Source organism: Stegodyphus dumicola, chromosome 9 (genome assembly GCF_044657685.1).
Source record: "Stegodyphus dumicola isolate Sdum_Otavi_A_Nest chromosome 9, ASM4465768v1".
Taxonomy (NCBI): domain Eukaryota; kingdom Metazoa; phylum Arthropoda; class Arachnida; order Araneae; family Eresidae; genus Stegodyphus; species Stegodyphus dumicola.
Window position 1 is genome coordinate 146,248,355 of NC_140776.1, and position 25,676 is coordinate 146,274,030.

At 31.6% G+C, this 25,676-nt stretch overlaps 1 protein-coding gene across 1 annotated transcript; it reads right to left on the reverse strand.

Annotated features, from left to right (window-relative positions):
- Positions 1-5,793: 5,793 nt before the first annotated feature.
- On the reverse strand, positions 5,794-25,384 carry LOC118180836 (uncharacterized). The gene is made up of 3 exons (XM_035349920.2): positions 25,230-25,384; positions 20,594-20,884; positions 5,794-8,926 (listed from the first exon to the last, which is right to left on the reverse strand). The coding sequence occupies exons 1-3, from the start codon at positions 25,248-25,250 to the stop codon at positions 6,806-6,808; spliced, it is 2,433 nt and encodes an 810-aa protein (XP_035205811.2). The 5' UTR covers positions 25,251-25,384; the 3' UTR covers positions 5,794-6,805.
- Positions 25,385-25,676: the final 292 nt, after the last annotated feature.

The following is a 25,676-nucleotide window of genomic DNA, read 5'->3' on the forward strand; positions in this document are numbered from 1 at the left end:
ATGTATTCTATGACATGTAAAAGATATATTCTGAGATATACAAAATGTTATTTTAAAAGATATTACAGTGTTCATTTACGTGTGGCCTCTTAATTGAGTTACACTAGTTTTCTGAATGCTCGTCAAACATCGGAAATACAGTCATGCTGCAAAGAAAAGGCTAGCTGAATTTTGATATTTCACTTGAAATAAAAACGTTTAAAGAAAATAAAAATATTAGGTTAATTTTGTAACAGTGATAAAACAACGGTACCAAGAGCAATCAAATTTTGAATAATATAATCCTCCACTGAATATGTCCTAATTTGGAATTTGTTTTATTATCTATTTCATATTTTGTCAAACATTAAAGAATTTTTGATAAACAAACTCAACGATTTCAAAACGAGGAATAGCAACACTGAACGAAAAAAAAAAAAAAAAAAAAAAAAAAAAAAGACATTTTTATCTCCAGCGCGCAAGACCGTATATCTGAAATTCTAAAAATATGCTCATTTTAAAATTATTTTGCGATATTACTGTTGAATTGAATTTTATGTAAAAAAAAAAAAAAATGTCCCTTTGGTCATACTGTAAAATCTGAAAGCTTTCAATTTTTTTTTTGGGGGGGGATATTAGTATTACTGACAGATTTTGTAACTTAAACATTAATACGTGTTCCTAGCTTCCTTACTGTGGCATCGCTATCAGCATAGTATAATGCTTCTGCTTGCGTTTCACTTTTCTTCAAAATCGTGAAGTTTTCTTTGGCTTTTATTTTTTCAAATGGAAATCTGAAGCATTTATCGGAAATATCTGTCATTTAGCTTCTCATCACGGAATTCATTACCAAAAGTGCACCACAGAGGTAATACTGATATTACGCTCACGAAACAACGGGGAAAGACCAGGCGCAATCAGCTGAAGTTTCAAACTTACAAAACCAGTTATCAAGCTATACTACCCACAATGCAATCCAAAGCGATGAAGACTTCTTAATTAAAAATATATTCTTGTCTCGAAATTAAAAAACCACATACACTTCAACAGTGCTGAGTAGCAGGGAAAAAATCATAAGGACAAATACCGATAATAGACAATAATGATAAATGTACACAATAATTATTGCTACAGAGGAAACGGCCATCACAAATTCGAGACTAACAATGTGTATAACGAGGCTCACTTGTGTATAATAAGGCTCGCTCAACGTGTATACAATAATTATTGCTATAGAGGAAACGGCCATCACAAATTCGAGACTAACAACGTGTATAACGAGGCTCACTTGTGTATAATAAGGCTCTCTCAACGTGTATAATAAGACTCACTTAGCGTGTATAATAAGACACAGACATGGTGGAAAAAATTGACATCACATCAGTGAATTGTGCCGTTGTTCCCTTCTACTTTTTATTTTAAAAAACTCTTCTTACAAAATTCACTGTGATGCCGTATGAAAATTACCTAAATGCTCAGAACTACTAGAAGCACTTTGTAAAACCAGTACGGTAAAAAGCGCATGCTATCACTTAGTATGGTTCTCTGTTGCCAATTATTACTGTTAACAAATACTGCTATTTTATAAATATAGTCTGTTGTGATTCGATGGCTCTTTAAATATACATCTTCTATTCTATTTTAAATCACCGTTGCTTTAATTTTTCATTAATTATATATGTATATATTGTTATGAAATGCACAGGTGTGGTAAGATGGCTTCCCCGCAAAGCAGTTTTAGGGTTGCCATAAAATGGCTAGGGAAGACAGGGTTGCCACATTTGGCGATAAATAGCCCATTTGGCGACAAAATTGGCGATATGCCATAGACGGATGGAGAATCTTCTGGAACCAGTTTAGCCCAGAATGTTCTCGAACACAAGTCGAAAGTTATATAAACCCTGTTGGTCCACAGTCAATTAGAGTGTGCCTTGTCGAGAAGGCGGGTCAGAGTGGGCCTCGTGGAGTGCGAATTAGTTAGTGCGTCTCATCTAGTTAGTCCGTGCGGAGACGATCGAGTTGACAGATGGCCAGCGAGTGCCGAGTGGGTCGTCGAGTGCACCGAAGGAGTCTTTTAGTGCATCGTCGAGAGAGCGCGTTGAGCTCCGGGAACGACTGAACCGAAGAGTCGGGAGCTGTGCTCTGTGCGTCGTCGAGTGCATCGCGAGTTGTAGCCTGGAGAGTACGTGGAGTTCCGAGAACGACCAAGCAGAGTCGGGAGCTTTACTCTGGTGCTTTGCAGTGAAGCTGTCTCCACCGTGATACCTTGATAACCTGAAAGCTGTGTCGCTGATCGTGTCAGCGTGTTTATAACAGTTCGACGACTGTAAACGATATTTTGGAGCTGTCCTGATTAATACCGGCCAGTAAAGCGTGTTTCGATACTTCATCAAGTGTCGTCGTTATTCACACGAACCCCATGCGAACGTGAAGTAAGAAAATAACGTAACAGCTGGTGTCAGAAAAGAAAAAAAAAGTAACAATATGTATTTTATAATTAAATAATATATTAAAAGCTAAGATAAAAGTTATCTCAGCTCTTAACATATTGTTTGTAAAAATTGTGGTCTGTGAAATCTTTGTCCAGGAGGTGACTTTTAGTTATCTGTGCTCATTAATGGATTTATGTCAAATACTCTAAAATAATTTTACAAAAGTAAATAAATTATCAAAATCGGAAAACTATAAATTTTAAATAAACTTTAAAACAGTTTATGCTCATTTGAAGCCAACTTTTTCTGTTGTTTGAGACAATTTTCTATGGACTACCACAAATGTTGACAGTGTTGCACAACAGAATTTATGAAATGTGAAACTTAAGATCGTTTATGGAATACTGAAATGTTTAAGTTTTATGTTTTTGATATTGCAATGTTTTATAAATTATGATGCATTAAATTACACAGCTATTTATTTTCCCTGTATCCCCCCTGCCTTCGAAACTTCAGCTATTATATTTTTCGTTTAAGATATTCAAAATAATAATTTTTATAAAATTTATTAATTTTCTGTGATTGTATAGGCATGTTATTCCTTTCACGTGAATTAAATGAAAACTTTTGAAAAGAATCAGAAAGGAAAGTTTATTTTGTGCAGAATGCAGCTTAATTGTAACACTAGTTTAAAACGGTGACTGAAAACGCACTATTTTTGAATTTTGTAAATTTTATGTCAGACCATAAAAACCTTGCCTGTTCAAGCACTACTAATAGCCAACAACAACAATTGCAAGTAGAAACATCCCTCACTATACCCTACGATTACCAGGCGCGAATGCAAATTTCCTAGAAGCAAAATATGCATAAGGTCTAAATGAGCACGAAGCACAGCTAGGAACAATTTTCTGGCATGTTGGCATTGGGAATTCGGCTTGAATTCTAAAGAAGGCATGATTTTTGGAATGTGTTTTTTCAGCTTGAAGACGTTTAACATACTTTTTAGCAGAAAGTCTTCTTGAGAAGCTGGCGATAGTAGACTCTTTGAGCCGCGCCTCCATTAAAAACGAAATATAACGAAGCTGGGACAGGTCACTCTATTAGGTATTTCTCCCGCCTTCTTAGCATGCCTTCGTGGTGTAGTGGCCTGCACGCTGGACGCGTATTCCAGAAGTCCGTGGTTCGATTCCCGGCGAGAGCGTTACTCATTTTTCATGACTCCTGCTTCAAAAAAAAAAAAAAAAAAAAAAAAAAAAAACCTAATGTCTCTAGAAATTATAGAAGTGCCAACACGAGCTAAAAAGCCACTGTACGATTTCGCTAAATCAATTGCACATTCCCGCATGCCAAACTTTACGTTCTCTTATTGGCCTACAGCTTAAATTATATTCCACAGGTGTGAACGAAGTAATAGTTTTTATGACTTTAGTGGGACTTTTATGACTTAGGACTTTGATAGTTATACCACCGCTTGAAGAAAAAAACACCTGTACTTTATTGAAAACGTTAGGTAGTTTGCTTCAACTCTCAAAATAATTTATGGATAAGCCTTTAAATTTTAGCAAATTGTTTGGAGCGGATAGCTACAAAATTGTTTAGAAATAATTTTGTTTCTTTTTACAAATAATTTTGTTTCTTTTTACAGTGTGGTTCCAGCTCTGAAAAGCGGCAGTTTGAATCATAGTTAATACCTGCGTGGCATATAACGGTATGGTAGTTTACTTTACTTCAGTTTTGAATGCACGTAAATATGAAATTATTGTTTCAAAGTGCATCAAATTTGGAAACACGAATTTTAATTCTGAAAGGCAAGATCATAAGCATAAAGAGAAAGCTCTAAAGGATGTCGGTCTTTTTGAAGTTTTCCCTTGTGTAACAAATATATAAGACAGTTCGCATGAGAACGGTCCTCAGGAAGATGTCTTTCTTGTCAGACAGATGGCGCTCGTATGCTTTACAAACTCAAGACCTTTCAGTTTCCTCATTTCAGTGCAGTTCACAATTTGTGGAATATTTTAAACTAAAAGCAAATACACATAGGATTTTTTTAATTAAAAAATTAAGTTGCTAAGCTTAAAAAGTAACACAAAACATTAATCAACACGAGAAGGCTGCAAATTGTTTTTGCTAAATATGTTGTTTCCAGTAAACGTGGAATCTAATTTCCCGATTTTTGAACAATTTTCACTTACAGAATATGTCCTCGAATAATTTTCCCTCTGACACTTTGTACATATTGGTATAAGTTTTTATACTATAAGCAGACTATTTGGATAAAAATCACACACATGTTTTCTTAACAGATTATATATACTCAAATTACAATAATTTGTTCGTTTATTTACAGACACTTATAAACTGGGGGGCGGAACTAAGCAAAGTTGTACGTTCACCTGTATGGTGCTCCAGGCTCTTGCCAAAGACAGATGCAATTTTGCACTCCTTGCCACGAAGAATTTCGTGTGCTTGTGCTTATGTTACTGTCAGACAAGTGAGATAAGTCACAACAACAACACAACACTGACAATTATTACTAAAATTACAGTCTGTATGTATCATAGACCAGTTCCTTTTGCAAATGATCTGTATCAAGTCACCTATGTACATTCAGCTTACCAAAAATAATCATACAAAAGCAAATGCTTACAATCTGCTTATCATGAACTGCTCATCTTAAAGAAAAAGACGTATGCAGCTTTTATATGCTTAAAATTAAAGTTGTTTTAATATGAACTAAGGCCATCTTTTCATTTCCATGAAAGATGTGAATAAGAAATTGCGGAGGAAATGTCTGATGTAGAGCTCAAACGGATTCACTAGATTCATAGAAGGAAACGAAGTCTGTAACACAAAGCATCCTAAGCATCTCCGAATATTATAATTTTTGGAAGTTCATATTATAGTATTATAACAATGTAATTTTTTTCAAAAGCGAATAATGACTATACTTTTACATAGTAAAATAATTATTCCCTTTTTTTTACTTTTATAAAGTAAAGTACTACTGAAAACGTACTTTGCTTTCATAAATTACTTTTCCTGTAAGAATAAATGTTTCTTAAATTGTGGCATATTTAATGAATTAACATTTTTATAACATAAATGTAATTTTTATACCCCATAGAAAAGCCATAATTTCATGTGTCTCGGTTTTATTACGATATTTATAATGTGATTGTCTAAAATTAAGCAAATCTCGATTTAGGCTTGTAACGTGTAAGGTATCCGAAATTTAAAATTTAATATATTTTGGATTAATTCGGAGGAAAATTAGTAACAAATTTCAGATGATTATAGAGTTAAATGAAATGAGTTCATACCCAAATCAAAATTTAAAAAAAATGTAGTTTCATTTAAATTCTAAAAATAACTACAAGTATTATCCATGACGTAATATATTTTTATTTGAAAATCACAGACACTAAAACAAATATGTACATAAAAATCTCACAAAAGTGTAAATCACTTTAAGAATTGAAATTTGGTTTTCAGTGACGATTTTAAAGTAGACTATTGCATTTTCTTACAGTTAATCATCACATGAATCCCTTTAAATTAATTAAGATCTGAAAAGATGTTTATGAATACTTTCCAAACCCTGCATTATTAACAATAACTTTTCGCACAGTTTTCTTAATTGCAGGCATAGTGTTTTGGTTTTTATTATTTATTATTATCCTATAGTTATCTCCCTTTGTATTAAAAGTGCTTTAAAACAGATGAAGTCTTAGTGTTCTTGGAACCGTAGGCAAGACAACGCATTCCGTACATACCTAATGCTTTAGCTTCTCTTATTTCACTCAGTTTGATGCAAGAGTTTTTATTTACTCATATGCAGAGAATGTTTGTTTATATCCGACACGTCTCTATATTATTGTCAAATGATACGCTCATCATTAGTCTTACTAACCTATGTGTTCTGTAATTTTGATAAAAAATCATGCTATAAAAGTACTTCAAATCCCTATTAGCTTTGAAACTAACTGTACCACCAGCCGTATGAGACACACCAACGTTACTCTTGTCCCATTAAAGCGTTCTTCAATAAACAAAACAAAATGCTTTGGAATTTCTTGAAAGATTTAAGAGAAAACACGTTCTTGAACTGAATTTAACCAAATTCTTTTTTCTCCGTTCTGTTGCAGATTAACTTCACAGCATGACATAAAACTCTGTTCTAAAAACCAAGATGTGTTCTTTGTGCAGAAACGTCTTCTCTTTCTTAATGAGAAGGAGGTTTCAATGAGCAAGATTATCTTATCTACTATTTAGCTCGTATTTCTTTCAATGCGAACAACAAAAGCTAAAGTTTTACAATCAATTCCATGTGCAATATTGTATTTCGAAGCACATTTCAGAAAGAGATGGTGAAGTCAGTTTTTCGTTAATCTTCATTTTGTTTCACTATCCCAAAATACACGCTGTCCTCCTGGAGTACTGTTATTCTGAGGCTTCTTGGTTGACAATTTATGTACAGAAGAGTCTGATCTAGGCAAATTCGAGATATATTGGACATTATGAGCACTTGATGCAGATGAAGTTCCATCTTGTTTGGATTGCCTTCGTATCTGGTTCCATAAAGGTGTTATAGGTATCCACTTAGATTTTGAATAGTCCCGAGTCTTGATAGTTTCCTTTTCAGATTTTTGAAATGTATCAATATGAGGTTGACTTAGTTTATAACTGACATGATCTTTTCCGAGAGAAATGTCTTCTTTATGCGGTGCTTTGTTAGACATAAAATCTATATTTTGTCCATGAGCTATATGCAGAACGATAGCAGCTGGGCGTTTAAGCTTCTCTAAGGGAACCATATTATTTTGCTGTTGATGAGTATGTTGTGCATCATTATGGTTTACTGGAAGATGTAAAATCCCATGTGGTTTTAATGGGAATGCATTTTTGTCAAGCACAACTGGAATCGATGAAGCACGATCGCCATAATTATGACTCTGACCATTATAGGGTATCGCGACGATACGCTGACCTGGAGCTTTGCTTTCAATTAGTTGCTTATAAACATCAGCATCAATCTCTAATATTGCTTGTTGCAATGGAAATTGCTCCTGGTTTTGAGTTGGTGCTTCTGTATTATGCTGTTGCAAAACACTTAAAGGTAAATTTTTTGGATAATTTTCTAACTTCTCATTATAAGGTTTAGCACCTATACGGATTTCTGCTTCTTTGTTAGAATCGGGTTTATACGAAGGTTTACTGTGGGCATCTGCTTTATTTATGTAACGAAGTTGAGGACCGGATTGATGTACAGCTTTTTGTAATATTTGAGTTGGAGGCACATCTCGAGAAATATATCGTGCACCATACTTCATTTGGTTTGGGGTAGGACTTTTATTATTATTATTATTATTATTATTATTATAACCTAAAAGATTTGGTTGCTTATTTCCGTTAAAAAAATCACTGTTCTTATAAAATCCATACTGTCTGTCTCCATAATTAGATTCTTCTTCTTTCTTATGCTTTATAAAGATAGCTGTTTGGCCAGGGTACGGTACACCTTGTTTATTATCCTGTTGTGGAAGATCAGTATTGTATTTTATTTTATCTGCTTGAATTAAAATTAACTTACCTTTCTCGTTGGGGTACGGAAAGTCTGCGTCATTGGCTGAATTCTTAAATATTTCATAAAATTCAGGTTCTACTAAAAGCGGGGCTTCGTGTTTTATTTCTGCTCCCCCTTCATTTTCGTCGAAATTACCACGAATTTCATCCATTTCATTATGTGGATGATTTCCCTGCTCATACTGTTGGTAAACTATCTGAGGACGTTTTTCATTTCCGTAGTTATAATCTTCATTTTCATGATGATAACGTTGATTTGTGGGTGGAGAAAAAGTTTCTAATTGGCTTCCGTACGGTCGGTGATTAGATGTAGTATCGCTAAAATCAATTGGATATTTATGTATTGGAATTGTATTTTCGCGTCGAGGTACATGTTTCTTGAAAAAATGCCTGTATACGACAGCTGGTGAGGCATTTTTGTTTCGTAATTGTTTGTTGATTTTAGTATAATAGTATTCCTCATCCGGTTCACTGGAAGATGGGTTTGCCTCCGGACTCAAATAATGTTGAGGATGAGGTGAATGCTTCAAACCGTAGCGTGTCTCTTCACTGTGTGGTTCGTCATTTATGAGTGTCTGTGGAGGTTGAAGATTAACTTTGTTATCTGTAGCATCCTTGTGTATAGTTACATCACCTGTAGGATAACTGGCTCCAGAAGCTGCAACTTGGGCATGGAGTGTCAAATCCTGACTTTTCTGAATGCCAACATCTGCAGGATCTTCATTAGCAACACCTGCTTCATTCGTTTTTACGTTTGCCCGAAAGCCAAAGTCATCTGCGATGTATTCTACTTGACGGTATTGCCCCTTGCTATCGCGATAACCAAATCGACCTTGGACATTTCCCGCTGCATCCTTTCGTTCATGCCGGAATTGATGGCCCTCTTTATGGTCTTGAACTTCAAATCCAAACTGATATGATTGAGGAACCTATAAATAAAAAAAAATATCTTAAGAGTTCTTTTGGCTAACAAACAAGCATAAATATTAAACACTTATATGTTTGTCAGAAGGAAATAAGAGAATGTAACCTCACACATACACACCCTTAATTTTAGTTATGAGTAACTTCTTCCTGTACAGAATGTACACAACTAATTCCTCATGTATAGAATTTATCATAAGTGAAGACAGACATTTCATTTTCTAGAAATAAAAGTCGAATTCCCGAAGGAATTTATTTTCGTGAAATTTATTTTCTGGTTCATTTGTAGAATCTAGTTTAGTTTACGTCGAAAAGCAGAAACAGTCTCACAATAATGAACTAAAAACATTAATATAATATCAACATTGTAAAATATTTCTCCCGCCTTCCTAGCGTGCCTTCGTGGTGTAATGGTTCTGCACGCTGGCCGGTATTTCAGAGGTCCATGGTTCGATTCCTAGCGAAGCCGGTTGCTAATTTTTCATCTCTCTTGCTTCCAAAAAATCCTAATGTCTCTACAGTGGCGCTCGAACTAAAAAGGTTGTGGATGATGACTCTCCACACCCAGGACTTGGCGATTGGGTCCTCTAAAAACCATAGTCGCCCTTTAAAAGAGGGGTATGTAAGATATTTCTCCCACTTTCCTAGTGTGCCTTCGTGGTGTAGTGGTTCTGCGCGTTGGGCCGGTATTCCAGAGGTCCATGGTTCAATTCCCGGGAAAAAGGGTTGCTAATTTTTTATCTCTCTTGCTTTAAAAAAATCCTAATGTCTCTACAACATAAATAAAATAATATAATAATATATAGTAAAATAATATAATAATATAGAGTATTTAGTTCATATATACAAACATAATATGAACTAAAAAGAGAAGTTTTTACTTTGGTATCTCGGTTGCTTTCATTATTATTCTGCGAGCTAAAACAAAGTTCCAATTTTTATTGTTTTATAATGCTAAGTTGTGGTTAGTCAAATTTCATTAGAAGTTTATTTGCATTTACCTTTATGTGGTTGCTGAAACTTTTAAGCACTAAATTAGACTGAAATAGTGTTTAAAATGATATTTAGCCAAGAAACATTCATAAGAAGCTAGAAAAAATGGATCATTAAATTAAGGCAAAATTTAGGTTTAGAAATTTTGATGAAAAGAACCTTTAGAGACGGAATATGAGAATTTCCTATTCCATCGTTTTTTGCCTATCCTTCAAGAATTACGTTTAACTAGACACTATTCAGCTAGACATAATTTAAGAGAGTAATAACTAACCCACGCATTGCTTAAATTCTTCTGTCAGACGCTTATAGTTAAAGTCAGGAACGTTATTGTTTCATTACTAGTCAAAGACAGAAGGTATTAAAATTATTCTTTTACGATCTACATGAGACCACAGTGCGAGGTGAAATATCAGTGTTTACACAATCGGAGGTGAAAGATCAGTGTTTAACATGCTCTACAAATAGATTAAGATGGCTAGATAGCTACTTTCTTTGCCGACCCGTAGAATGAGTAATCCTGTGATCAGAATAATATGGACGCATAAATTTCTTGCATTCTAAGTGTATGAGAGAATTTCATCCAACAAACAAACAGTTTGAAGTAGAAAGCCAATTTCAACCTATGTATAAATTTAAAGTCCAGTCTGCTTCGCTGAAAAGTGTAGTAAATTGAGAGAACTTGGTGGTCATTCAAGATAATTCATACTTGAGAAAGAATCGTGGTTTTCAAACGAGGAGTAATTGTCCTCAGTTTAGAACGCTCGTGAGATAACGCGAAAATTTTTTTAAAATTATTATTACAAGTAATTTACATGTAAAGAATTCGATTTGTACGAATAATCGATTTGATCCTGCCTTAAGAGATATCCAAAAAAGGAAAAGGAAGGATGTGAAAACCGAAGCATTTGCAAGTTTCATTTTATTTAAAGAAGGTACTAGAAGTCTTCTTTGAAGAATCGTTATTTTAATTGAACTGAAGATATTCAGGAAATGGTAACCAGGGACTTACACGGTGTGTCATAAAATGAGATATATAAAAGAACCAAGCAGTTGTATATATTTGTATACTGAAACCTAAGAAGTAAGGATTTTGTCTTCTTCCAACTTTCAATTTTATGTAAACTTATTTCTAAATTTTGTAGAAGCACTGTAAATAAATATATCATATCATAGAGCTATGATTAGAGCAGTAAAAGAGTCTGAAATATTTCGGCATCACAAAGTATTAAAGCATTTAAATTCAAACAACAGAACATTTTTCATATATAACAGAATTCTTTCAATAAAGCATTAATTTCTCATAATTACAATAAAATTAATACTAATGGAAATGAGTTAAAGAAACTAACAATCAATAAGCAAATCATGAAAGTAATTTTTCCAATTATCTCACAGCATAGTTTCGGTTTTCCAATAAGTGCTTTAAGAAATTGAAAGATATGAGCCAAAATGCGTTTCCTAATTTTCCTACGGGGGGGGGGGGGAAAGAATTGTACTTTTTGAGACAAGGATGAATTTTTTAGAAATCCAAAATTATTAGGTCAGAAGTTCAAATACGTTACTATATATAAAAGAACATACATTAAAAAATAAATATACATGAATTAGTAGAATACAGTATTTCCAGTCCGGTTTCAGCTACAAGTTTTTCTTAAACTAGTTTTCCATCTAATTGAACATAACAACATAACATAACTATTAGGTAAATTAAATAAATCCCACAACTTCAAAGGTGCATATTATTTACTTTTTAATAATGATTGTATATTTTAATCATTCTTAAAAAGGATTTATGAAACTCTCTTTTCTATTTTTCTTCAATGTAAATTTCATCAACTATTTCGCTTGTGCTGGGTAATTTTTCCTAATAAACTGCGAATATGTAAGTTTTTTGTAATCATTTGCAATTAAATATTAAATTTTACCAATTTTAAAATACTGATTTATTATATTGAGGTAAATATGAAATTTCAATGAAATCCACAATAATAATAAATTTTATTTGAATATTTTTGTTCAGTGATGTTCGAAGTAAAATTTTAATAGAACTTTCAAACTCTGTAATTCATTATATTAAAAGGAATTAGACACATTTGAAATTTTAATTTAGGCAAAACTCGTCCCTTTATTGAGCTTTGTTTCATAAAATTCTCTAGCATTTTCAGGGAATAAGTCCTAAAAGTGCGCTTATTCTTTAAATAGTATAAATATTCTGTATGGTATCTCAGATAAAAATAAATGCATATTATTCAGAAAGAAACAATAATCAGAATTATTCAGAACAAACAACAATCAGGCAAAAAAAGCCCAAGAAAATAAAATTATGAGCTAAAATTTGTGAAAAATAATTAAGTTTTTAAAAACTTTTACAGAAAATGTTTCGAAATTGATGTTATTAACTAAAGTATGCTGATTTAATGATAATGTTTAATTAAGGGTTTAATTTTTTCTTAGAGCTTCCTAGAATGAATGACAGAATTTTATTTTCTATAATGCCTAATTTTCTTGATAAGAGGTGATACGATTATTGTTTCTTTTACGTATTATTTATTTACTTTTATTTTGCTTATTTTACTGGCATATTTCTTGTCTACAGAGCTAAATACATTTTTGCTTTGAAAAACGAGGGGTTTGAAGAAATTAAATAAATTTGGTTATGAATTATTTTATACATAAATTTTGTAGATCATTATATTGAAAGACAGCAAGTAAATTTTAAATTTTAATTTGGGAAATTATCAGAAAGGAACAGAATTATTTCAATATAACGTAAGAATTATATATTAACAAATGAAAATTAATTTAAAATAGATAACGCGAAAGCAACGAACAACAACAATACTGTTTTGTTTTCACCTGATTATTCTAAAAGTTAAAACGTATGCTAAAATAATTGGTTCCTAACTTTATGAGGGTTAAAAAGTTGCATATACGTATTTAAACTGTGTAAAACTAATAGAAGATTTTTTTAGGAAATTTAAAATTATCAGTTTACATGTTCAATTACATTATTATAAGTAAATGAATAATACAACTTTTTTTTTAAATACATCGAATTTTTCTAAAAAATAATGTTAATATAAGTTTGGATTTTTAATACATTCAAACTGTTTATGTTCACTATAACACTTACGCCAGATCTAGGTCATTCATTATTACTTCACTTTCCTTCATAGTTTAAGATCATGCAGTTATGCACTCTAACATTAACACCAATTTTATCATTGTTTACAAAATCGCGCATCATCTTCAAAGGTGTGTGTGTGTGATTATGGCAAAGCCTCGAGGGCTATCTGCCTAAGAGGAGGGATGCCTTCGTGGAGGACTTTCTAAGGGAAACTGGCTCGTATACACGTTACACATGGGGAAAACCACGAAAACGCTCATGCAGCCAGCCCGTTCGCGGGATTCGAACCTCGGACCGAACTATCAGTGTTCAGCGATTTTACCGCTCTGCCGCTGATGGGCCCATCTTCAAAGGAGGATAATATTGGTATTTCTTCTTCAAGCAGGAGAACAACATTTGCTTTTTGAAGACAATAGTTTTAATCCTTGAAGAAGAAGGGACCGTGTTAATATCCCTTGAAATATATTCCGTCTTACATAACCTAAAATATGAAACACATATTTTAGGTTATATAAGACAGAATGTATTTCAACTTAATATTATCATATAAAAATAAAATATGATAATATCAAGTTTTTCTACAACACTGGTGTCCAAGATTATTTGACATAAGGTCAAATTTTGAAAATGAAAAAATTTGAATTCAGAGGCTTCTGCAATGTATATTTCATTTTAACCAAAAAAAAAAAAAAAAAAAACCATTTAATTTATGCAAGTAATTTTTTGCAAGTTATTTGTAATATGACAAATAGTTTCAATCTTCTGTTAAGAAAATTTTTTAAAAATCAGTTTTTCTCTATGATCGGTTATTAAATTAAAATTAAAAAGAATGATTAATTTTAATCAGATTTGAGTTTATACTAATCATTAGTTAAGAACTAATGCAAAAACAAATAACAGAACAACTGATGATAGATATACAAACAATATAAAAATTTCGGAAATTCATGAATAGAATAAGTTTTATTTGGCGTATTTACTGAAAACAAAATCAAATTTAAACTTAAGAAAGGTGGAAATTCTTAATGTTAACCTATTCTGCGTATAATCTTCTTTCTTCTTTCCATAGTTGTATTGACCCATGTTCTCTTAAAACTGAAAGTATAAACCTCTTGAAAGCTGTAATGATGCAGATTAGGAAGAGGAAAAACATTTCTAAATGCCTTTAATCTTTTGAAAAATATTGCTTTCAAGCGAAGTAATGGCATCGCTATTGTGCCTTTTCTTGTCACTTTCTCTATTGCAAAATAAAACTATTACCCAGACAATGACCATTTTTTTGCTTTCATGTAATTACCTCCTCCTATTTGTTAAATAAATAACTTAGTCATTATGAATGAATATGAAGTAATCCGAGGAAAACACTCGAATCAATGCCGACCCCATTTTTTTAATATAAATAAAGGATATTTTTATGCGAATGAACTATTACCATGTCTAGCAATGTGTTTCACCCCGGATTGTATGGTTACAGTTACAGAGAGAAGACAGGAGTTATTTCCAAACGCACAGCTATTATTTGTGTATGATATTTTTGATAAAAATCATGCTCGCTGTTTAACCAGAAAACATTATGGCTTTCAAGAGATAGAGAGATATTTTACTTGTTAGGTGAAGACAATGATAAAAGGAATGTCAAATATGCATAAATTATATATTTACCGTTTGCTAATAATCTAAATGATCTGATTTCTGAAGTTAAATAGGAATTAACATAGCATTCATTTTATAATTTAATCAATAATGAATGAATCTTCTATAAACAATGCCATTGAAAATTTTCGTTCATGTTAATATTTATTTTTTTAAACTCAAAACTAGAAATTATATATTTAAAGAAAAGTGATTGGGACCGGAGGAAATGCAGGCAAGCTCCTACGGCAAAAATATATCAGTGTAATATATGATGAAAAATTTATTCTCGGAATTAATATAAAATGAAATGGAAAACACTAAGTGCGAATTGATTTATTTTATTGCTTGATTAGCATAAAGAGATAAAATGCTTTTTCAAGTTTAAGATTCCAACTGAATTTATCCTAAACAGATAGCCTTGTAATTCGAAAAATGCATTTTCATCACAATAACAGGTTAATTTCTTTATTACAATGGAAAGTATATACTTATGAATGCATCAATTCAAAAAGAATTATAATGATTCCAAATTAAAAAAAACGGCGCTTTGATGCGAAGACAAACAGAAAACCTACAAATGCTTTATTTCTCTTTCTAAGCTATAATACGCAATTTTGCGACATACTGAACTAAGTTTTAATCTTTCCAATAAAATTAAACAAAAAATGCTTACAGATGTTTTCTGTCTATGTTTTAAAACAGAGATTCATATTTTAATGCGAAACTTATTGTATAGAAAGAAGAATCAGGAAAATCTATAACTAAAGTACAATGAATATATGCCTTAGAAAAAAACTTCTGTTAATTACACTAATTTCATAAATATTCATAAAACAATTATTCTTTAAATAAAATCAACAATCTATTTTTAAATAGCAATGAAACATTATACGGAAGTTGCAGTTTCAACAACAAATTTTCTATTAATATTCTAGTTATCAAGAAGGTTATTGTTTTTAAATGGCTCATTTACCGATATTGATAATCACAACATTGTTACAATTTGGTGAATAAATGAATGGTATTATATCTTTTAAATTCGTAATAACAAACAAGGCACGGCAACATTCAGAAAGGATTTTATGCGCGTGGCATATGACATTACTTTAAGATATTGATGCATAATAAGTAAATAAGGGGCCCACCAGCGGCCGAGCGGTAAAGTCGCTGAACACTGGTAGTTCGGTCCGAGGCTCGAATCCCGCGAACTGGCTGGCTGCATGGGCGCTTTCGTGGCTTTCCCCATGTGTAACGCGTATACGAGCCAGTTTCCCCTAGAAAGTCCGCCACGAAGGCATCTCTACTCTTAGGCAGATAGCCCTCGAGGCTTTGCCATAATCACACACACACACAATAAATAAATAAAAAAAATTTAAAAATCTGAAAGGTTTCAGATTTTAAATTACGTCCAAAGGGGCGTTTATTTTAACATTTTGTGTGTTACCTTTATTTATTAAATATCACGTTCTTCGCACAAAACAACGCGAGAAATAGACATACATTTATGCAGATTTTTCATTATTTAATTTCTTCAAATATAATGCAAAACTCTAACATTTGGTGGCAACAGTTTGGAAAGTGAAATGGACATTTATAGTGATTCAACGCAAAATCGCAAAACGAAAACAATAATCCTTCAGGGACAAAGCCCTTTTGGACTAATACTTTAAAAATAAGAATACACTTACATAGTCATAAAATTACCCATAATTTCATTTTAGTATTCAGGAAAGAAAGTTACGCAATTCAGCCTGTGTATAAAAATGCAGTTGAAATTCAAAACACAATCGAAGGATTATTTAATATCTTATTTACTGAGTACGTTAATGATTTTTCTTCATCAACAAGGAATTGCTTTGTTTTGTCGCTGCTGATAAAAGTTGCTTAAAACGGGTCTTACTCCTTTTTACCAAGTTTTAAAAAGCAGAATTATAAGGTTTTTATTTGAAACTCAACAGTTATTTATAATTTCATCCGTTATTAAAACTTCTGTTTCCTCACCAGAATGGAAATGAGAATAAAGCTGACGTTTCTGGATGTAAGGCATAGCGTGTTTCTGTCTCTTGCGAACACCTTACTTTAGTTCTGTCATCTCTGATAATAAGTATGTAATTATGCGGCTTTACGTTATTGCTGCCGATATTTAAATTTGATGCACCGGTTAGAGTTCTCTGAGTAAGCTTAGATTTAAATATAATAGACTACTAGTATGCGTTTAAATTTGACTTTTACTTTCGTTACATCGCCACAAGTACTGGTTGATTTGTTAGCACAAGACGTACACTTATATTTAAAGTTCTGTTTTAATTTTTAAAAAATGTATTCTAAACCTTTTCTGTAGGTTATAAGGTATAGAGCTCGAATCCCAGTGACGACATTACATATTTTTCACGTTCTTGCATCGAAATAACCTTATGGCTCCAAAAGTGGTTCCCGAATTAAAAGGTGGGGAACGATAATTCATCGCCACCAGGATTTGGCGATTGGAACCCCTAATCCACAGGGCTCTACAAGTTATTTCACACGCAGCGATCATTCGCTTTACGTCTGTTAAGAATTTTAAACTAGTTTATCAATTTCCCTTGGGCAATAAGGACCAGTGTTTTAGGTATTAGGACCATTTAATCAACTATTTTAATAGGAAGGAGCAGAAAAATAAATCGATAAGCTCTTACCCTTCTTACTCTCTGCCACACGACGAACCGCACGCGAATATCATCGCCTATTATCAGGACTCTAAATGTGGATCTAAATCCGCTTTGCTTTCTGTTTTAAAAGCCTTCCTTGAACACGAACTTGAGGAAGTCCAGAATAAGTTTGCGAGCAAATCTCCTCTGCTGAGCATAAAGAAGTTTTATTTGGTAACAAAAGAAGAAAAGCACAAAGTGTCCATGCCTACTGCTACAATCAAGGTCTTGCCGAAGGAAAGGGAAGTAGGCTTTTAAAACTTAAAGGAGAAGTGCATGTGCAAAGAAAGATATGAGAAACCTTAAGGCAGATATGGAAGAACAAGCAAAGTTGATAATGAAAGAATTAGATAAAATTGGTTAAAGCTTTCCGTTTATAATGAAAGAGTGGGAAGACGCATATTTAAGTGAACTGTGAAACTGAAAGACTATATAGATACATAGTACATGTAAATACTATTTATAACTAAAACATTTCTTAATTCGTATCATTTCCAGCATTGGTGGTGGTTATAATATTCTTTGAAATCTTCTTTTTACTTCCTTATACGAAGTAGTCTCAAAATATCCATTTTGATCGTTACCGAAAGCAATTCAGCGATGTTTTTGCGTGATATCTGTACGAAAGGACAAAATAAAGGACTCTTTTTCTCCAAACGAATTATAAAACTGGCTTAAAAGGGATTCAGAAGAAAACTTTTCGTGGCGCTTGTACGTACGTACGTATGTATGTATCACACATAACTCAAAAAAGAGTAGTCTCAGAACATTGAAATTTTGTATATACGATTACTATACGATATGTAGTTGTTCACCTCACTTTTTGGTTGCAATCGGCTGCACCAACGGTACATATGTTACGGTGAAACATCAAAATCTGCAGAATGTCGACTTTCACCGGTGAATGTCAACATTAACATAGTCGCTTGGTGTATGTCCGAAATATTTTCCAAATACTTTTATTTCTGACTTACACCGATAAATGTCGACGTTCACCATGCACTAATGGTGAATGTTGAACATATAAGAATATTATATTTTCCGTAATTCAGAAACTTACTTGAGACTCGAAAAAACGCACTTGAGACTTAAAATAAGAGTTTAAGAACCTAAGAACTTAAAACACACAGTACATTCAAAATGAGAAAGGAAAATAATAGAAGTAAAAACTTACTAAATCATGTGATTCAAATCTTATTTATTGCAACAACTTAAACTATTATGACACTTTGAATTGCACAATAGGCCCTTGCTTTTACAACTGTATTTATTTGTGGAACACTTCCTTTTGCAAATGACAGCGTGTACATATACTCCTCTATTTTCGACCTACACCAGAGCATATCTGTGATTGTCGACATACACCGGTGAGGGTCCGAATGAACAAGAATGTAATGCAATATTCCATCTTTCACCGACGTATTTGGTGAATGTTGATATTCTCCGGTGAAAGCCGACATTTTCCGATTTCGGTCTTTCACGGTAACATATGTACTCTGTTACTCGGCTCCGTGAGTCCATTTTTTTCCCTTACATTTTGGTAAATTGTGCATTTTTTACTTTAAAAATGATTGAATTATATTGTTCTTATCTTCCAGTTAAAGTTTTTATGCCTTTAGTTAATCTACATGTAATATTTGTAGAATTAATCAGCAATTTAAAAGTTGTTTAAGTGCGGCTAAGCCTGATTTTTTTTTCTTTTTGTACTATAGCAGCTGTATTTGTTTACATTTGAAACTTAGTAGAATAGTAAAATAATTCTTTATTCACCTTCAGTGTCTTTTTGCCGAGTGGGATCAAAAGGAAACTTTTAGTTTTGTGCACCGAAAAATCTGCATTTTTAACAGCTGGCCGAACTGCTTGTTTTTGCGCAGAAACGCTAATTTTAATTGTAATTTTTTTTAATTGCTTTAACTGTATTTGCTGTTTTATATTTTTCTATATCTTTCAACTTTTAATGAAGATAGTTTGAGTTTTTATGTATTTTGGTCTTCCCTCGAAGTGAGAACTGAATTAATTGAATGAGAAATATATCTCTAACGAAATTCGAGGAAAGAAGTGTTTCGTATTAGCAGCAAATATTGTCGCCAGTCTGACTCGGACAGATAAGAATGTTTAGAAGTAGCGCATGCGCATTAGGTAGGCGCTGTATCGTCTGTGAAAAACTGTTTCTTTATTACTTGTTTAAATTCTTTTATACATCGTTTTAGAATTATTAAAGTTTTTGAATAGAACATGTGGCAACGATTAGATAATCCTTCGGATGGTTTAATTTTTGAGTATTTTATGTTATAAAATGAATAAGATGTAACTCTGTTAAATCCACCTAAGACTAGAGTGTCGCTATGGTAAATAAATATAGTAAATTTTAAAGAGTACATTTATTGTATTGTGATTTATTCGCTATCGACGAAGTAGATTTAATTCAATTTAATAAATATAAATGAAATACAGGAAAAATGCGTATAATTTAATATTCCGTACAAGGAAGTCATGTAGTGTACACATCAATGTTTTTAAATAATGTTCCACAATTTGGGTCCTGTATCGAGAATAAAAAAATATTCCCACAATAATATATGAGAAATATCATCAAGCATAACAAGCTTTTTATTACAGCGAATTGCGTTTATATGGGGGGCACTACTGTATGTGAATTTAAGTGCGTATGCTTAAGATTTTAGGAAGTATTGATCTAAGCCACTATTTGCATAAGACTTAAGTTTCAGTGATATTAAATTATTTATTAATCCTGTTTCCTCAGCTCCCTAGTACTGAAATAATATTCTTGATTCCCAAACTGAATGGCCATACGTTACGAATCCCAAAAGCTAAAGTCATAAGAAGCAGTCTTATGGTACCATGGCTGTTATGAAATGACAGAAAATTTCATTATTTTATTTTAATTTTTCATGATTTAAGTTGCTAATATTCTTCTTCTACTAATAACCCACTGTATTGCAGAATTAATGTTTCATCCTAGCGATCTTAAAAATTATTAATATTATCATCGCTGTTTTTAGGTAAAAGAAAATTAATGATTGTAGATTTTATTTTGAAGTTGGTGATTATTATATCAATAACCAATATTTACTTCTGATACCTTTGATAATTGCCTTGGCTATTGTAATAACAATTTTTTAAATAATCCTTAAATAATAATTCTTAAAATGACAACAACCATAAAAATTGTTCAATGGCATACTCAAAATTGTTCAATATTTTACCTGTTTCTCTTCATTCCCATACTTGACCTCCTCGTAGTCTTCTGCCAGCAAAGACTGTCGAGGAGCCGATCTCTGGTGTATTTCTTCTTTTATATCTTCTTGTAACTTTTCATCTTGCTGTTGCTTTGTATCTTGCTGCTCTACGTACTTAACTGGATCTTCTTCTGTTGCTTCAGCCAGCAACGTTTCTGATTTGGCTTTTGGAAGCGTAGATTTTAGTGAATCTGTGAAAAGAGCTTGAGTCCCAGAAGCCGCAACATATGCGATCAGAAGGCAAAATCCTGTCAAGGCCTGAAGGAAAGAAATGTCAATATCCTTTTAGTTTATGAAAGCTTTATATGTGTTACTTTTTGTTTGCGCTAGTAAAGATTATGTATAGAAAAGAGCGTAGAGTATACATTTAGTTTCATTAACCAGTTATTTTATGTTAATTTAGCTTTCTTGTCTTTCTCGATTTCCATTTTCCTGCAGAATGCTAATTTCTAGTTCGGGCATATTCAAATGAGATTGAAACGAGGTATTTAAGGTAAAGACGCCGGCGTGGAAAATAAAACAGGCAAATCGACAACCTTGTATTCGGATTTTGTAAAATCCCAGTCGATTTCGGGGGGATTTTAAAAATTCATCAGGAGCAAAATTTTCGCAGAATTTTTTGCTCCTGATGAAGGGGGACCCGTTTTCCATCGAAATCGATTGGGATTTTACAAAATCTACCCCAAATACAAGGTTGTCGATTTGTCTGTTTTACTTAAGGTGAGTTTTAGAGGGGAGAATCAGAGGCTGTTCCGCCTGCTGAAAGCATCATTTGCTACTTCATTCTCTTGAGAGCGGTTTATCTGCGGCGTTATCTCGACATTAGGCTTTTCAAGCCGGCATTAGGTTCTTGAGCCAAATCTTGTGTATTTTGTCTGTGCACCTTTTGGACTAGCTTACAATTAACTTCGTTTTTAACGTCAATTCTCTTACTTTTTTATTTACGCCGTAAATGCTGGCTGTTTCTGTAAGCACAAAACGTTCCTTTAAATAAAATGTAATTTAAATAAAATGATCCTTTACAATATTCGCAGTCCATGTAGTAATTTTCCAAGACAAATAAGTCTCTTAGGTAGAATTCTTGTAGTTTATGTTACCAAAGAGAACGAGACTCTATAAGAGATTATTAAATTTTTCTCGCTTGTTGCGACTGGAATTATGATACATGTTCATTCTCTACAGTAAAAATAAAGCGGTTTTGTAAAATGATTAATTTCAATTTATCGTTTACCTTATGATATTGTCAATTAAGAATGTTCATAAAAAATTATTTAAAGTAATTAATTTTCAAATTTTAAGTAAAACTTTTATTTTAATTAATAATTCAAAAGGAACTATTTTTAATATAGAACATATAACTGATTACTTTTTAAGAAATAATTATTTCTTAATTTATTTCAACACAAGACTCAGGAAGGAAAATTATTAAATTTAAAATTACACAAGTCATCTTTAGATTCTTGATTTTTTTATAAAATAACAAATAATATTTTTAAAACGGAAAACGTTTCGTATATACAATATTTCAGAATCAGAATTTTGAAAAACAAATGCATTTCCGTGACATTAATTTATCCGAGAAAAAAAAGGGGGTGAGAAGCAGAAAGTACTTGTCATGTTTCCATTGTGCGTAAGCAAATCATTCATCTTTATTAAAATATCAAAAATTTCAAAATTTCAAAATTTCGTGATTCAAACATTTAGTTCAAAATTTTTAATTAAATGAGTCAGTTTTACTGATTTGATTAAAAATAAATTCTGCTGAAACATTTTTAAATACATGTATCTAAGTCTTATGGCATTGTTTAAAGTTAACTATAGCTAAACTGAAGATTACAACCGAAACACTAAAAGCCGAAATCTGCTTTATTGTCTCAAATTTTCTTTTCGAATTGAACATTAAAAAAAAAAAAAAAAAAAAATACGATTTAAAATTTCCCATATTATTATTTAGGATTTTAAAAAGGTTTTCGTTTTTATTTTGCTTTCTTCTAATTAAACAATCGTAATTGTCTAATGAACATAATAACCCTTAATTCCTATACTAATTGGCATTAGACAAATCAGAAGAAAATATCTGATGTATAACAACATTCATATTGATACGCAATACGAAAGATGCTTTGTAGTCGTTAGGGACATATAGAGATCTTTAATTTAAGTAAAATTCCTTGATAATTTTTTTTCATTTTTGAATGGTTTAGAATAGCATTCTACTCATTACCTTAAATTTTTCAAAAGGTTACAAGCATCAAACCAAGTGCTAAAATTTTAGTCAGCAAATACTAATCTAAACCAAAGATTTTCAGAAATTTATTTGGATAATTTTTGCAAGTTTAAAAATAAATATCGTGTTAAAAAGAATTACGGAAGTCTGAAAGCTTTTCGATCATTAATTGTTTTCAGTCTCCAACTGAAGAAAAGTATGCATAAAATAATTGCAGCATCAATAATAAGGATTTTGTTGCTTTCAAACTATTTAAACAGTTCTTCACCAAACATCTTTAAGAATGATTTTTGACTTTCTTAATGATGATTTCGGAAATCTTTACAATTAAAATCTTGAAAATTTTATTTGAAATTAATAAGTAAAAGCTATACAATTTTTAAATATAATTATTTAATAATAATATATGTAAAATACAAAATTAGTCAAAACAACAAATTTATTTTGGCATAGGATTTGAATAAAACCCTATTGATTTCAAGAACGATTTGACACAATTCCTCTTTTTTAGGAAAAAACCTTTCTACAAAAAAAATTCATTGCAGAATTTTTTTAGAGGGGGGGAAGAAGCTACTGAAGAAGACGGACCTGTGTTTGCTCGCCTTTGAAATCGATAGAGTTTTATTTAAAACCTTCGTCAAAATGAGTTACTGCTTTGAATAATAAGTTAGTAAAGTAGTGTACCTTTTAAAAATTATAAATAAAAATATAAATATTTCAAGAAATATTTAAATGTATTATTTAGTTATTTTATTTATATCAATGACTTTATGATAATTATAAGAAGACTGAACATTTAGTAAAATTCAGTAAAACTCTTCGCGAATCTTCAAAAACTATTTTATCAAATTAAATAATTAACGATACGGCTTTAAAAGAATTTCAGATCATTTTCATTCATTTTTCATGCTCACAATAATCTTTTTTTTATATAATACAATAAGTCTATAATGAAAAGAATTTTTAAAAAACACTCAAAATTTTTTCTATAAAAAATAAAAAACTTTCATTTAAAAAAATATTTTGTGCAGTAAAATAAATAAATTAAATTAAATTATTAAAGGCAATTTAAAATAAGTCTAGACTGCCTTTAATTAATACTTGTATTAGAAATGTTTAAGCATGCTAAAAAAGGGATAAAGGATAAAATGATAAACATAAGTATATGTTTAGGTGTACCTTGAAGATACAAAATTTGATCTAAATTATGTAACGAAAAAGTGAGAAAGAGCTTAATTTCAACAGCATACTAAAATCAAACGAACTCAATGCAAGCCGAACAGAAATAATGTGACGAGCACTTTTCTTTTCTAGTGCTTGTTTATAAGCTCAATTATCACTCAAACATTTCTGCTTATGTACTATTTCTAATTATGCGTCAATAACCGCAAAAAAATATTATCGATAATAGTTATGTAAACATTTAGAGATTGATTTTTCATGTTATTATAAAAATACTATCATGAACGTTTTCAAAATACTACGGGTTAAATATGAAAAAGGACTTTTAGAATCATTTCCCTCTCTATTTTTCGAAAATACAAATAAAAGCGTCTTTAAAAATATTTATTTTTTAATAAAACAAATCATTATTTTCTTTGCCTTAAATAAATATTGCATTATTAATTTTTAAACACAATAGAGAATAGAGAATAAAATGATAGGTCTAGCTATAGGTTCATTTAGACACTGAAGATATGGAGCTTAACTGTGTAAAGCAAAAATAAGAAAGATACAAGTAATAATAATACCTTGAAATTCAACAAACAATACAAGTTTTTTACAAACGATAAGAAAACTTTTTCTCTGGAGTGCATTTAGAAGTTCATTTATCTTTCATTCGGCTTCAGAAATTTTGTAACTCATTTTACATTCTTAATTATTAATTTTATATTTTTCACAGAGAGGAATATTTTTAATATGAAAAGAAACGATTCTTCAATTGTTGGTGATGATGCTCACTGCAAAGAACATTTTTCAATGTAACTTCAATTTTTGATCATGATGGTCACTGTACAAGAATGTAAAGATAATTATTTGTTTGAAATAAAACTAATCATCGCTCTGTGTACGAGATGTTAAAACTTCATATAAATAATTATCGAAAAGTATTCTGAATTATATCTTTAGTTATACGTAGTTAAAATAAAGTTTTCTTTGGAAAAATAAAAGCAATGTTTTCGCAACTAATATATAATTATGGAAGGCGATGAATTTGGATTATGGTTAGTAACATTTTTCTTCCATCTGGTCAACAAGTCCAAATGAGGAGACAATAATTAATTCTCTTTTCAATTTGAGTGTTTTTAACAGCATGGATGTATAAAGAATTTTTCATTCGAATATACCTCTCCTGTAAAATCGCAAAACACTTACTCTCATATCATCTGCTGACATTAACGTATCCAGTAGCTATTCTGATAAACACCAACACAAAGCTCTTTGAAACATATCCTCCAAAAACACGTGGTACTCTTCTTATATACAAAGCCACGCGGTTGAACGCACTGATGTAGCACAGAAACTGGAAAATAATGATAGCATCTGCAACAGAAGGAATAAAAAAAATAAATAAATAAAGAGCTCGATGATCTGAAGTGCCTGGAGGCAGTAACGATTCCGAAAGGGATATTAGCTCGTTAGTGCGGCCAGCGCCCGGGTTAGACGAAAGGAAAGAAAAAAGTTGGTCATCCCTCGACTGCTGAGTAGGCGTGTCTCTTCAAAGCTTCCTGGAGAAAGTTTTCAACGGATCATGACAATTCCAAGATGGCCCACAATCATCCTTTTGGCATAATAATGCAATCAAATTTCATAATTTAATAA